A 13,054-nucleotide genomic window follows, 5' to 3' on the forward strand; every position below is an offset into this window, starting at 1 on the left:
GATGGTATGTAAAAATTGCCAAAAGTGCCACGCATATGAGTCGGGTACTTGGATAGTACAATGCAGCTGGTTCGGTTAGATGTAGTCGGCTACACTGCCAAGAATCGGCCAGACCTTCGTACGGACGTTTGTTGGGAATTCAATTTCCAAATTTTTCTACGACTTCTGGTTGAAAAAATCGTTTTCAAGTCTACCACAGACCTTCTTTCTGACATCGCTGAGAAGATCTTGGTAGGGATAATAGGCGGTGGCCTTGAATCCTACATCGAGGTTCCGCCAGGGCTGGTGGACTGGCAATCCGGATTTCCTTCGGGATCGATCAACTGTCGACGCTATATCCAAAAAGTTCGGATCGGTACCTGCTAGATTCGAGGCCTAACATGAGAGAACCAAGGAGCAGTCGACGCAAGCTCTATATTTTGGCGTCAGCTTGGACTCGATCCTCTTTTACGATGCACCGACGTGCTTGCCTACGCACTATCTGCGGCTTTTCTGCCGCAGCGAAGGATGCCAATCTATGTAATCTCTCGTAAAGTAAGCTTCTTGAGCTTCATCATCTCTTCACTCATCACACACACACACATTTAAACAAAAAGTTGCGTAGCTTCGATGTAGTATAGGTTTACGGATGCTAATACTGCACGAGTCGAATGTATCGAGGAAATATTGTGTACCGCGACGACGACGACGACAAGTCGCACGCACGCCGGTAATATCGAGTCTTTTTGCGTCTCGATGGGCATTGATCCGTCGCTTTCGCTTTTTCTCTCACTCTATCTCTCTCCCTCTCTCTCTTTTCCTCACCGCAAAATGAAGCGTGTGACGAGGTGGCACGTTTTTTTTAACCGAGCGAGCACACGCCTCGCGATATAAATTTTAATGCTCGATCGCCAATCAGCTCGGCTCGATGATCGCTCATTGAGTAATGAAAGCCTATACACTGATATACGCGCGCACACGATACACTTTGCGGTCGAAGGTACTCGTGCGCGTGAGAAATCTAATTTCGGCTTGGCCAATTTATTAATGTGTAATTTTTCAGCCTCGTGCGCTTGATTATTTTTGCATAATGAAAACGCGCGGGCCACATAATATAACACTCAGGATAAGATATAATACAGCAATGCTATGTATTACATATATATGTTATAATAAATATGCTCTCGATTACGAAACAAATAATGCGTGAAAAAATTGCGTACGCATAATTGGACGGGCGAGGGTTTGATTAAAGGTGACGTTTCAGTTATATCATAAATCGCATGCTCGTGTCGCGATGACGCTGCGAGGGATAGATGAAGCGGAAAAAAGCCAAGCGAATATATTTATATTGGATACATAATACACCTGGAGGCACGATTTATTTTCGCTCGACTTGTCGTCGTCGTCGTCGTCGTCGTCGTCGCTGCGCGTGAATATTATACCGCGCGCGTGCGACTTCGCGATCGATAAAATGCAAGATCAAAAATTATATTGCACAGCATAATAACGATGATCGCGAGATAACTTCGCTTTGATTGCTCGAGCTGACAAATTCATTGGTATCTTCATTATAAGGACGAATGATTATCAGGTTAATATACAGTGCTTTTGTCCAATATACGATGTGTACAAGAGGGCAAAAGAAGCAGTTGGAGCCTATTTACTTAATGACTATAGCTGCATTAGCTATTAAGTTTATAAGTCCGCTATTTGTAGCCGGTTTACGCACTGCAGTCTTCTCTCGGGTGCTTAACATAAAAAAGCCCCGCGCGAGTCGCGGCAAAGATAATCCTAAAAACAAACGAAATCGCCCCGTGAAACGCGCCCTCGGGCATTGGCACTTTCTTTTCAGGCCTCGAGCTTGCGAATAACATAACGACGTGACTTTTGGTCCGTGCATGTATGCGTTTACGTGGGTACGCTCGTTTCTGATATGGCCTAACTCGACTACATAGAAGCTGCAGGGTCGGAAAAAAGAACCAGGGCACGGTGTAATCTGAGCAGGGGTGCGCGCACAAAAAAATAAAGAAAAAAGAGAAATGGTGCTAGTGCCCGCAACGGCGTTGCATACACACAGCACATTTTATGCGGACACATACACATATATGTGCTCAAGATATTATGCAAAGGTCTCGGAGCGCCAGTAACTCGCACTGTGTAATATCTCGGAATGTATGTGTCCGCGAGCGAGCAGTTTTCTGCCTCTGCGCAAACGTACGTATACACACATATGTGGACAGAAATCCCTCGAGTGCGCACGTAGGACCAGCCTGGCTCAATTAGTGCCTTTTAAAGCTCGCCTGGTTTCTTTTTGTTTGCTCCTCTATGTGTGGCAGCAACCTCGGGACACTTTCGTATGAATGAAAAAAACCGAGAGAACGAGTCCGTACGACGAAAACACGAACGATTCACCTAAGAAAAATTATGCCCATAAACGATGAGATTCTGCGATACGATTGCTCTCAAATCTCGGTGGCTTTTGGTAAACTAAAAATTACGCTATTCTTTTCTTATGAATCTGGACAGTAAAAATTACTAAGGTGTGAGTAAAGATTTCTTAAAATTTATCATCTACTTGAAAGTACCCTTTAAATAATGAATAAAAATTGTTTCCATCTTCAAACAATGAATCGCTTACTGATTTTAAAAATTCTCAAATGTAATTTATGCAAATCATATGTTTTAGTAACATATTGATGTAACTGCTGCAGATATCACTACTACCTGACATTCTTTCAACTCTAGTCCCAATATCACGTGTACAATACCAATATTTACTGCATCAATGTGGATCCAGAGATATACTTTCGTGTAAATATGATTTTCTACACATATCGCACAAATGTATAAGTAAATTGTGCGCCTGGATGAATGATAATTTCATTACAATTTCAGTGTAGTTTTAATGAAACTCGAGTCCCTCTATGTACAGCAGTAGTAACTACGTAAGCACAGTCGACGATGCAAGGGGAAATTTTAAGTATGAGGAAGCTATCTCAATCGTGGGATAACCTCGATAATATTATTCGAGTAGTACTGTACTGTCGCTTGAGCACTCCATTCCTGCAGTAATCAAGTGTTTTCATATTGGTAAGTTCCAGCTATAGCGTTGGTGGCTTCTCGAGGCGTTTAACCTGAAATATTCTCTCGTTGTCAATCGCGAAAATTCAGAAAAAAACGTTTAACAATCAATCCAGTGATGGAAAGCAAAGAGGACGTGGTTAGGTAATATTTTTTTTGCATTTTATTCGTATTTTTTAAAGCGATTGTTTTATCAAACTTTGTTTATGCCTAGAGTGAAGCAAGAGCCGAAGGATACTTGGCTAGATCCAGACATCGTTCATAATTTCGATTCGACAAACTCTTGTGAACGTACGTTGCCGTATTAATTATCGGTGAGTTGAATGATTTAAACCATGCACTGTTAACTTTTTTATGAGAAATAAGGCCACAATTTTCATTTTAGGCAAAACACACAAATGCGGCTGTGGCGTTACAAGAAAGGTTAGGTAAAAAAATATACATCGATTTTGAGTGCAAAGATGTCAAACTTAAATTCCCGTCTCTAGCGACAACCATCAATCCAATCCAATGACACGAATCAAAAAAGTCTAATAATTTTGATTAAAAAAGAATTCGATTACGACAATAACTGTCAATTCCAAGAAAAATCTTTATATGAACTTGGAAAATCCAAGGTTTTGAAAGAATTTGAAATAAGAACTCAAACCAAATTACCTCATAATTAAAATTTTTGTTGAAAAGCTTATAAAGGAAAAGTGAGTGGAAAAACACATACCAATTAGACACATAAGACCATTAGACCATATAAATGTGACATTTGCCACAAATCATTTGGACTAAAAGGTAACCTTAAAACTCACATAAATATAGTACATGTTCGTAGTACACTCTTTCAATGTAAGATTTATCATAAATTATTTGGACAAAAAGGCAACCTCAAAACTCACATTAATGCAGTACATTTTCGGAGCAAACCCTTCGAACGTGAGATTTGTCAAAAATCATTTGGACTAAAACATCATTTAAAATCTCACATAAATGCAGTACATAATTATGGCGAACGCTTCGAATGTGACATTTGTCTCAAATCATGTGGACGAAAACAAATCCTCAAACGTCATATAAGTGCAGTACATGATCGAAGCAAACCCTTTGAATGTGACGTTTGTCACAAATCATTTGGACTAAAAGGTAACCTTAAAACTTACATAAATATAGTACATATTCGTAGTAAAACCCTTCCAATGTGAGATTTGTCACAAATCATTTAGATACCAAAATGTACTTAAAAGCCACAAAGTGGCAGCTCATAATCTAGGCATTCCCTTCGAATGTAAGATTTTTCACAAATCATTTGGACAAAAAAGTATCCCCAAACATCACATAAATGCAGTACATGATCGTATCAAACCATTCTAATGTGAAATTTGTCAAAAATCATTTGCAGGAAAGTAACAGCGTAATAGACACGTAAATGCAGTACACAATCGGGACAAACCATTCGAATGTGAGATTTGTAACAAATCGTTTGGATTGCAAGATAAACTCAAGAGGCACATAAATACAGTACACAGTCGAAGCAAACCCTTCGAGTGCAAAGTTTGACACAGATCATTTGGACTAAAAAATTACCTTAAACATCGACATTGAATGTCGATCAATCTGTTATGCGAAATACTTGAAGAATTTGTATTTTTTATTTAAATAATATCAAACATATTTTGGAAGCTTTTAACCAAGGAGTTGTGAGCGAATTTTTATCCCAACAGTACATACTTGTTACATGTGGGTAACGCATATGCGTAAAGTTATCTATGACATTTTTTTTCTTTCATTTTGTTCAAGCTAATCTCCATTAAGCTTATTAGTGTCACACAACGACGTCGTTTTCAAAATCTCAAATAAAAATAATGTATACTTCTCAAAGCCTGTGCGTTTGGCTGCAAAAAACAGTGCTTAACAATGGACATTCGCATTATTTACATTTGAACGTTCGTTCGTAACGCTGAATTTGTAAATGCGCATTTAAAAATGGCTCTTTGACTGTTTTATTTATTGGGACTTTTTTTAATTTTTTAATTTTGTAATTCTGATTCGGTTGTAAAACGAACGACTATAGATGCGTAAATTCTATTGTTCAATATGATCATTAACTCGTGTTTGTTCGTGTTTTTCATGATTTATTCAAGATTCGAAATTATTAGCATTTAAAATTATCTCAAAAATTCGTCAATCGGCCACACGTATTACATTGGTTCTACATTGACTGCAGTAGATTGTACTAGCAAGGGAGTGAAAATGTAAATATACAGATTGACGAGCGAGAGGAGTCAAGATAATGGGATTGATTTACAGCCTTACTTCGTATAACTTCGCAGCATAGCACGGATGAACAACGAAGTTGTCGTTAAACGTAATACCGTCGAGCTCAATGTGATATACAACGCGTCAAGCGACGGGAAAAAAATTTTAATGATGCGGTAATCCCATCGTATCCGCGTCGATTTATCGTCATGTATCATTTTTCAAAAAATTTTCAATGACCAAAGTTAAATTACAATATTCGAAGTAATATTTTGAACGCAAACTAATTTCTTGCGCGTTAACAAGATTAAATAAGCATCAACTACTTAACAGATACAACGTCTAATTCAAAAAATAGAATCAGTCGAACCCGTAAACTGTACTTTCCTCATAACTCGCATCATCGCGACTAATATATATTTTTTCGCGCAATTTGAAATTAAAAAGGTTTTCGATCGTGTTCACATGCATCTATATCGTTCGCAAAGGTCAAAAATTGTTTTTCCACGACAAACCACTCCACCGTCTCGCAGACATATGCCTCGAAGAAAATCCACTTGAGTGAGTTCAATCGGGCGCAAGCAACGCATCGAGCGTCGGGACATTAAAAAGGAGTCGCGTTTCACCCACCACTACCAAGCAGGCATCGATTATCACGCCTTCGTCCATAACGTACACAGGCATGTAATTATAGTTCGGTTTCAGCTTGCTTCAGAGAAATCAGGATGGAGCCTTTTTCGATCGACGTTTATTTTTGTTTTTCACACTATTATCAACGAAGTTATAAGGCAATTCTCTCATCGATGTCATTCTCGCGCGCCGTTACATATAGGTTCCCACCGTATATACATACGAGAGAACTCGCACGTGATAATAACGAAAAAAAAGAGGCGAGCTGCTTGTAAATATATGTGCAGTGTCGGTATGAGCGCGACGCGTAAATACGTATTATATACTTTATAACCGGGGCGAATCGCGGCCATACGTCCGCGATATAATATGGGCACAGCTGTTGCTGCGCGGGAGAAAATGATCGATAACGCAATTATACAATGCGCAAACGAGCAGTGGCATATTACTGAGCGGCGCGTCACAGACGGCGCGCATTAGCGTCAAATCATTATAGTATAACGCATCGAGTCAGAGAGAGGTAAATAGGCGCCAGTCACCTGCCAGACGCGTTTTCGAGGCTGGTGCATCGTCTCCTGTGAGAGCTCGCGCAGAACACGTATGGAGCAGTACCCACGATGTAATGCGCTCGTGACAATTTACAGCTCACATACGTGAATCTATATTATGCAGCAAATGAGCTTATTATGGCATCGAGTTAATCAAATCAATAGGTTCAAAAAAGTGTTCGATGATATGGTGTGCTACAAAAGGTCTAACGTACTATGGAACACGATACAAATTCGAATTCGTTAGGATCGCTACTGAATTAACTTTTAAATAATAGGGACGTATTTTGTGAAAAAGTTCTTTTCTTGTTAATAAAATAAATGAAATTATTTTTATTTGATTATTCAGGTTACTCATATACAGAAAAGTTTACCTTTATTATCTGCGTATACCCATGAAATAGATTCGCAGGGGAAGAATAATTCGCGCGGGCGAAAAAGAGAGAGAGAGAGACAGACGAACGAATACGAGAGCCGTACTGGAGCGCCGCCACTGGAGCATCGGAACACCGCTGCCGCCGCCGCACGCAAAACGCTATATGCCGGCGCGAGCACAGCAGACAACAACTCGCTCGGGGGCTGACTGCGAAACGCCGAGCGCCGCAGCAGCAGCAGCGCGAAGAGCACAGAGAGAGAAGCCGAGAGAGAAGTCGAGTTAGTTGGCGCCGAGCTGCGAGAGCGTAGCGACACTATATATAGTTATACTGTATACCATATATACACCACTTTTTCGTGCATATTCTCTCGCTCTCTCTACGAATTCTTCCTTTATACACACACACGCTTTTTCTTCCTGTGCACTACGTCTTCTAGCGCGTTGACTCTTCTCGTCCTTTTTTACCACCTTCTATGAATGCGTACACGTCTCTAATGCTTTAAAAAGTGAATGCGAGGGAATAAGAATCCAACGAGATAACGTTGATTTTCAAACGAGGGAACACCGAACATCGCGAGTGCGACAACGGCCCGCATACGACGACGTGCATTCGCAGTATTGTCGTGTGTCCGTTGCACGTTCGCGCTCTTTCGACTTCTTTCGAACGCAAATTTGTAATTCGAATTATAAGCGTACAAAACTCGAGTTCGGTGTGCGAAACCGGTGTGTAAGATTTTTGCGGGTGCTCGTTATCACACAGTGCAGTTATTATAACCCCCGAGTCGCTCGATCCTTTTTGTGTTAGTTTTCGTTCTATCGAACGCGAGGCAAGCGTTTCTTTTGAATTACAGTGTGCGTGAATAACAGAAAAGAAGTGATTTTATTGGTTCGTTTGTTCGTGTGCACTTTGTAATAGTTGTTATACCAGTTAATATTATGTGAATTTTGAACGTGACAGTTTTTCGGGATTGCTTATCGGGAGCAGAGAATTAAATATCGTAATTCTGCAGAGAAATCGTAACGGTGCGTGCAGAGCAGCTTCTTCGCCGATCAACATGTGCGACCGGCGCTGAATGCGCATCCACTACCGCAATTCGACAACGATATTCGATACGGTCTAGACACTCAGCTGAAGCCAAATTCCAAAGACAAGTGTAGGATACAGAACGAGGGAGTCAGTTCGAAAGTCGATTGTTTCGAGTCCTATAAAAAAGTGTCCAGTGTATCGAGTGACGCGATGATGATGTTGTGGCCGCGGCAGTGTCTGTTGCTGGCCATGCTGCTTCTAACGGCGCAGCATGGCTACGGTCTCGGCTCCTCGTCGTCATCCTCGGCCGAGTCCGGGGGCGGCGGCAACAGCGGCGAGATCTTCACCAAGATGTTCGCGGGCCAGGCCCCGCCGGCCGACCCGTGCTACGACGAGGATCGTCCGCGCCGCTGCATCCCCGACTTCGTCAACGCGGCCTTCGAGCGCGGAGTCGTGGCCTCGTCCACGTGCGGCCTCTCGGGACCGACTCGCTACTGCGACGGCGAGCCCGGCCAGTCATCGGCCCAGTGTCACGTCTGCGACGACAGCACGCCCCGGCGACGCTTCCCCGCCGCCCACCTCACCGATCTCAACAATCCGAACAACGTGACGTGCTGGCGCAGCGAGCCCCTCGTCGCCCCGCAGAGTCCCAACGCGCCGCCCGACAACGTCACCCTCACCCTGGCCCTGGGCAAGAAGTACGAGCTCACCTACGTCAGTCTGCAGTTTTGTCCGCGCGCCGCCAAGCCCGACTCCATAGCCATCTACAAGTCCATGGACTACGGCAAGACCTGGCAGCCGTTCCAGTTCTACTCGTCGCTCTGTCGCAAGGTCTACGGCCGGCCGAATCGGGCCAGCATCAGCCGTGCCAACGAACAGGAGGCCCGCTGCACCGACAGCCATCGCTACACCGGCGGCGACGGTCTCGGGCCCGTGGGTCGCATCGCCTTCAGCACCCTCGAGGGCCGACCCAGCGCCGCGGACTTCGACAACTCGCCGGTGCTGCAGGACTGGGTCACCGCCACCGACATCCGGGTCGTGTTCAATCGACTGCAGATGCCCCAGAACGAAGGCGGCTCCGATCCCGACGACGTGAGTCGACGCGAGCGCGAGGACGCCCGACTGCGCGGCCAGAAGGCCAACAGCCTGCTGAGCGGCTCCGAGTCCAGCGGCACGGCTCTGCCCTCGGTGCACCAGGTGCTGGCCCCGCAGGAGCTGCAGGCCTCCGCCGGGGATCTGGGCCTGCAGCGCGAGATGGGCTTCGTCTCGGTGCCGTCGCTCAGTCCGCAGGTGGTGATGGCCAGCGGACCGAGCATGGCCCATCACTACGCCGTCTCTGATTTCGCCGTGGGCGGGCGCTGCAAGTGCAACGGTCACGCGGCCAAGTGCAGCCAGGGCCGCGACGGACAGCTGGCCTGCGAGTGCCGCCACAACACGGCGGGCCGCGACTGCGAGAAGTGCAAGCCGTTCTACTTCGACCGGCCCTGGGCCCGGGCCACCGCCAGGGATGCCAACGAGTGTAAAGGTACGTGATGATACGTCTTATTCCATCTTCTACTATTCGATTTGAAATATTATCGGAAATAATAGATTTTCTTGGCATTTTTGCGCACTCGATGGGGGGAGACGGAGGAAAATTACGTAGCATTTTGCCTGCGCGTCGAGCGTTGCAGCTCTTCTGATCTTTGCTCACGACGAACGTGATTTGTTTGACTAATGTCGAACGATAGAGAGAGCGGGGTAGGGGGAAACTGCGGACGCGCATATAAACTGCCTCAACATTGAAATAATATTGAACTTGGTCGCTTTACGACGAATCGAGTGCTGCTGCTGCTATATGTACAAAGAGACGTTGAGCTTAGACTAGGGAAGGAAGGCGTACTACGACAAACTCGCGACTCGCGCGCGCGTCATCATTTGCATCCAATTTATACCAGATAGATATTTATCTTTTTAAATAAAGAGGAATTACTTCATTCGCACGTATTTACGTGTGTCACTTTGGCGGTTGAAGGTGAAAAAGACAGCCGCTTAATTACATTATATAATGACAGATTCAAGCACTTGATAGTTCGTGCGAGTAGTGTGTTGTGCGCTGGTGTTGGCGAAAATTAACATGCGCAGTTCATATTTCACGCGGCAGCAGCAGCAGCAGCTATTGTGTACCCGGCAATAATCTAGAGTTGCATTTGCACTCGTACATTATAGACCTGATAAGATAAGCGCGACGATAAATCGAAGACGCCATGTCAATTATTACCTATGACTCGGGTACGCGCGCCGACATTAATTTCCGCCGTTGCTGTGGCTGCTTCGTTGCTGTTGAGAGCTTTTGCAAGTCGATTGGGCAACAACTTATAGTATATATTATATATAAATGTGATTTGATATATAGAAATGGCTGCTGCGTGCACGCGATCTTGTGCACTAATTACCGACGCTGTTTTTCCGATTTATAGATACTATACGAGCTTGTGTACGCGCGAGTTTGAGTAATGAATAAAGTGTACGAAACGACTACACCTGGCACTCGTTTATTCATTACATCGTTGACGGGTTGTGTACGCTCGACGACAACTACTACTAAACGTGCACAGCAGAGACTTTGAATCGGTCGTCGTAGTATATAAAACGCTCCGAGCCAAATGGAAAACGTAGAAGCTTTTATAGATAATTGAGTGCATTAAAAATACGAGAGAGAGAGACACGACAAATGGCTCGCGCTCGCGTTCCATTCATTTTTTTTTCTCTTTTTTTCGCGAAATAAATCCCGTCCGTGGGCAGCTACTACTACTACTACCGCTTATATTCGCAACGACGACGACTACGACGACGAACATTAGAAGGCCGTGGGTTTGCTTGCACGCAGTTCGCTGCTTCCTTGGTCGGAATTTGACAAGAGTGAAATTACACTCGATTAGCCTATATAAAATTTCACCTATCCGCGTGCTGCTGCTGCTATACAGTTGCAATATACCACTTATGGGTGTGTTTATGTGTGTATATGCGCATATGTGTAGTGCAGACTTTGCTCGCATACGCACGATTTTTAGCTAAAAAAATTAAAAAAAAAAAGAAGTTAGCGTGTGCGATTATTACAGTCGAGCAAAGTGAAAGTCGATAAAATGTTCCTTTTTAACCGCACACATCCGATGACTCGACGACAAGCAGGACGACGTCAACGACGACGACGAATTTGTCTGCGCTGTCTATCTGCTTACACTGCTGCTTCTGCTGCCTGCTACGCGTATCGTTTACTTATGGATCCCTGGAGTAAAATGGCAATTCCACGGACAAACACAGGCGCAGGCTCGAGTCGCTCGAGTCTCGCGCGTGTGTGCATATATACCATAAGGGGATGCAAAAAGGGGAAGAGCCTGTATACCTACATCTATACACAGCGAGAGATGAGGCAAAGAAAACCAGAATCACATCGGAGCAACGAGCGAGTGGCGTGGAGCGCATCAAATCGAGTATTATAAGAGAGCAACAGTAGTTGTAGCAGCAACAGCAGCACGCGCGACACTGTGCCACCCTCTTTGCGTCAAAGCTACGACCCTCAAAAAATATATATATATCTATATCTATGTAGCATGTACCACGATACGAGCGCACAGACTGCCGAGTTCTTTATTTCCTGCGTACATATAATAATACTCTCTTGCCACCGGTAGGAGGAGGGAGAGAGGCAGAGACAGAGAGAGAGAGAGAGAGGGAGAACCGCGAAACCTGATTTCACGCTTCGCTTGGATTCGAGCATCGGAGCGCGTGGGTGCGTGTACTGCTGCTGCTGTGGATTTTTAATTAATGGCTCTACGGTCGCACGCGCGCCCGCGCCCGCTCACCGACTCGCACACAGAGAGCGAGGAGCTTTGTAATTTAATGCGAAGGGAATACTCGCAGCTATATGTACGGCACACGTATATATATATACGCACGCACACGATTACACAGGGTATATGTATAAGGGATTAATAAGATGCTCAAGTGCCGATGCAGACGCGGAGAGAGAGAAAATTGTGCTGCGCGCACCTTATACCGTATGATTATGCTGTACTTGTACGCGCGGTTGCTGCTGCTGTAGCTGTGGCTGCGGCTGTACCTACTTCTTTCTTTTTTGTTTGTTTGTTTGTTTGTTGTCGTCGTCTGTGTGCGGGACTCGCGCGACGTTTACGAGGTGCTGAGAGTTTCAAGATGTATGCTTGTAATATGCATACATCGCAGAAAAATGAGTTTTCATATGCTCGCGCGCGTCCTCGGCCGATTCGAGGCTAACGGCGCTGCAGCAACTCATAAAAGAGCGTTTCGCGAAACAAACTGTTTACAATATTATACGTATTACGCTCGTGAATTGCATCGCACAGCCTCGTTTTCCGGGCACACGCGAGCGTATTATAGTCGCGAAATATTTTATCCCCCTCAAAAAGGGTATTTATATATTTTTTACACAGTCGCGCTCTGTATACGCTGAACTGGAGCAAAATCGCGATAAGTCGCAGTCGCGCAGAAGGCATAATAACCCCATTGCTGCTGGAACTGCACTACCTGGGAGCAGTAGTCCCAGAGGAGCTACTCTGCTCTGCTCTGCTCTGCTACAGCAGCAGCGGGATCGATTCAATCGCCGCCGCCACTGCCACCGCTGTCATCCGTGCGATTCGATCGAGCACATGCACTTGGCGTGTGTGTAACAGCTCAACAATATATAGCTCACTTTCTCGAGACTCCTTTTTTTCGATCGTGCATGTGTATGAGTATAAATTTTATTTAAACCTCGTGCGAGTTTGACACAGGAGACAACTCGACTCGAGGACGATGTACTGTGCGCTGGGCAGACACACGAGACACGCGGCTCGAAAAAACATCCTCTCTTCCGCGTGATTAATTTATTTAAAAAAAACTGAGAAAAAAATTCGGACACCTATGTGTTATATCATGTATACTACGTGTCCCGTGCGATCAGTGGAACTTTGCACGCACAAGAGCAAGTGAAAAAGTGAGAAAGAAAAGAGGAATAATCGATTCGGAGTAAAACGCCTACACAAGCGCGTGCAGAGCCAGCAGCAGCAGCAGAAGCAGTATAGAAACACAGCAGCAGCTCCGAAAGTCGACGTTCTTTTTTTTTCCTCCTTTTTTTTAACTTCGTCGAGACTCGCTGCGAAAAAT

At 44.7% G+C, this 13,054-nt stretch overlaps 1 protein-coding gene and 1 long non-coding RNA gene across 2 annotated transcripts in view; both read left to right on the forward strand.

Annotated features, from left to right (window-relative positions):
* Positions 1-2,981: 2,981 nt before the first annotated feature.
* LOC106654428 lies at positions 2,982-3,957 on the forward strand. The gene is made up of 3 exons (XR_001339427.2): positions 2,982-3,207; positions 3,278-3,377; positions 3,449-3,957. It is a non-coding gene; the product is annotated as an uncharacterized LOC106654428 (long non-coding RNA).
* A 3,203-nt stretch (positions 3,958-7,160) lies between these two features.
* The window catches only part of LOC106654466 (netrin-1-like), a 177,765-nt gene continuing 171,871 nt past the window's right edge, over positions 7,161-13,054 (forward strand). The window contains exon 1 of the mRNA XM_014374379.2: positions 7,161-9,416. Coding sequence (XP_014229865.1) covers positions 8,102-9,416 — 1,315 coding nt within the window. The 5' untranslated portion in view covers positions 7,161-8,101. The remainder of the gene's footprint in view (positions 9,417-13,054) is intronic.

Source organism: Trichogramma pretiosum, unplaced genomic scaffold (assembly GCF_000599845.2).
Source record: "Trichogramma pretiosum strain Unisexual culture from Peru unplaced genomic scaffold, Tpre_2.0 scaffold47, whole genome shotgun sequence".
Classification (NCBI taxonomy): domain Eukaryota; kingdom Metazoa; phylum Arthropoda; class Insecta; order Hymenoptera; family Trichogrammatidae; genus Trichogramma; species Trichogramma pretiosum.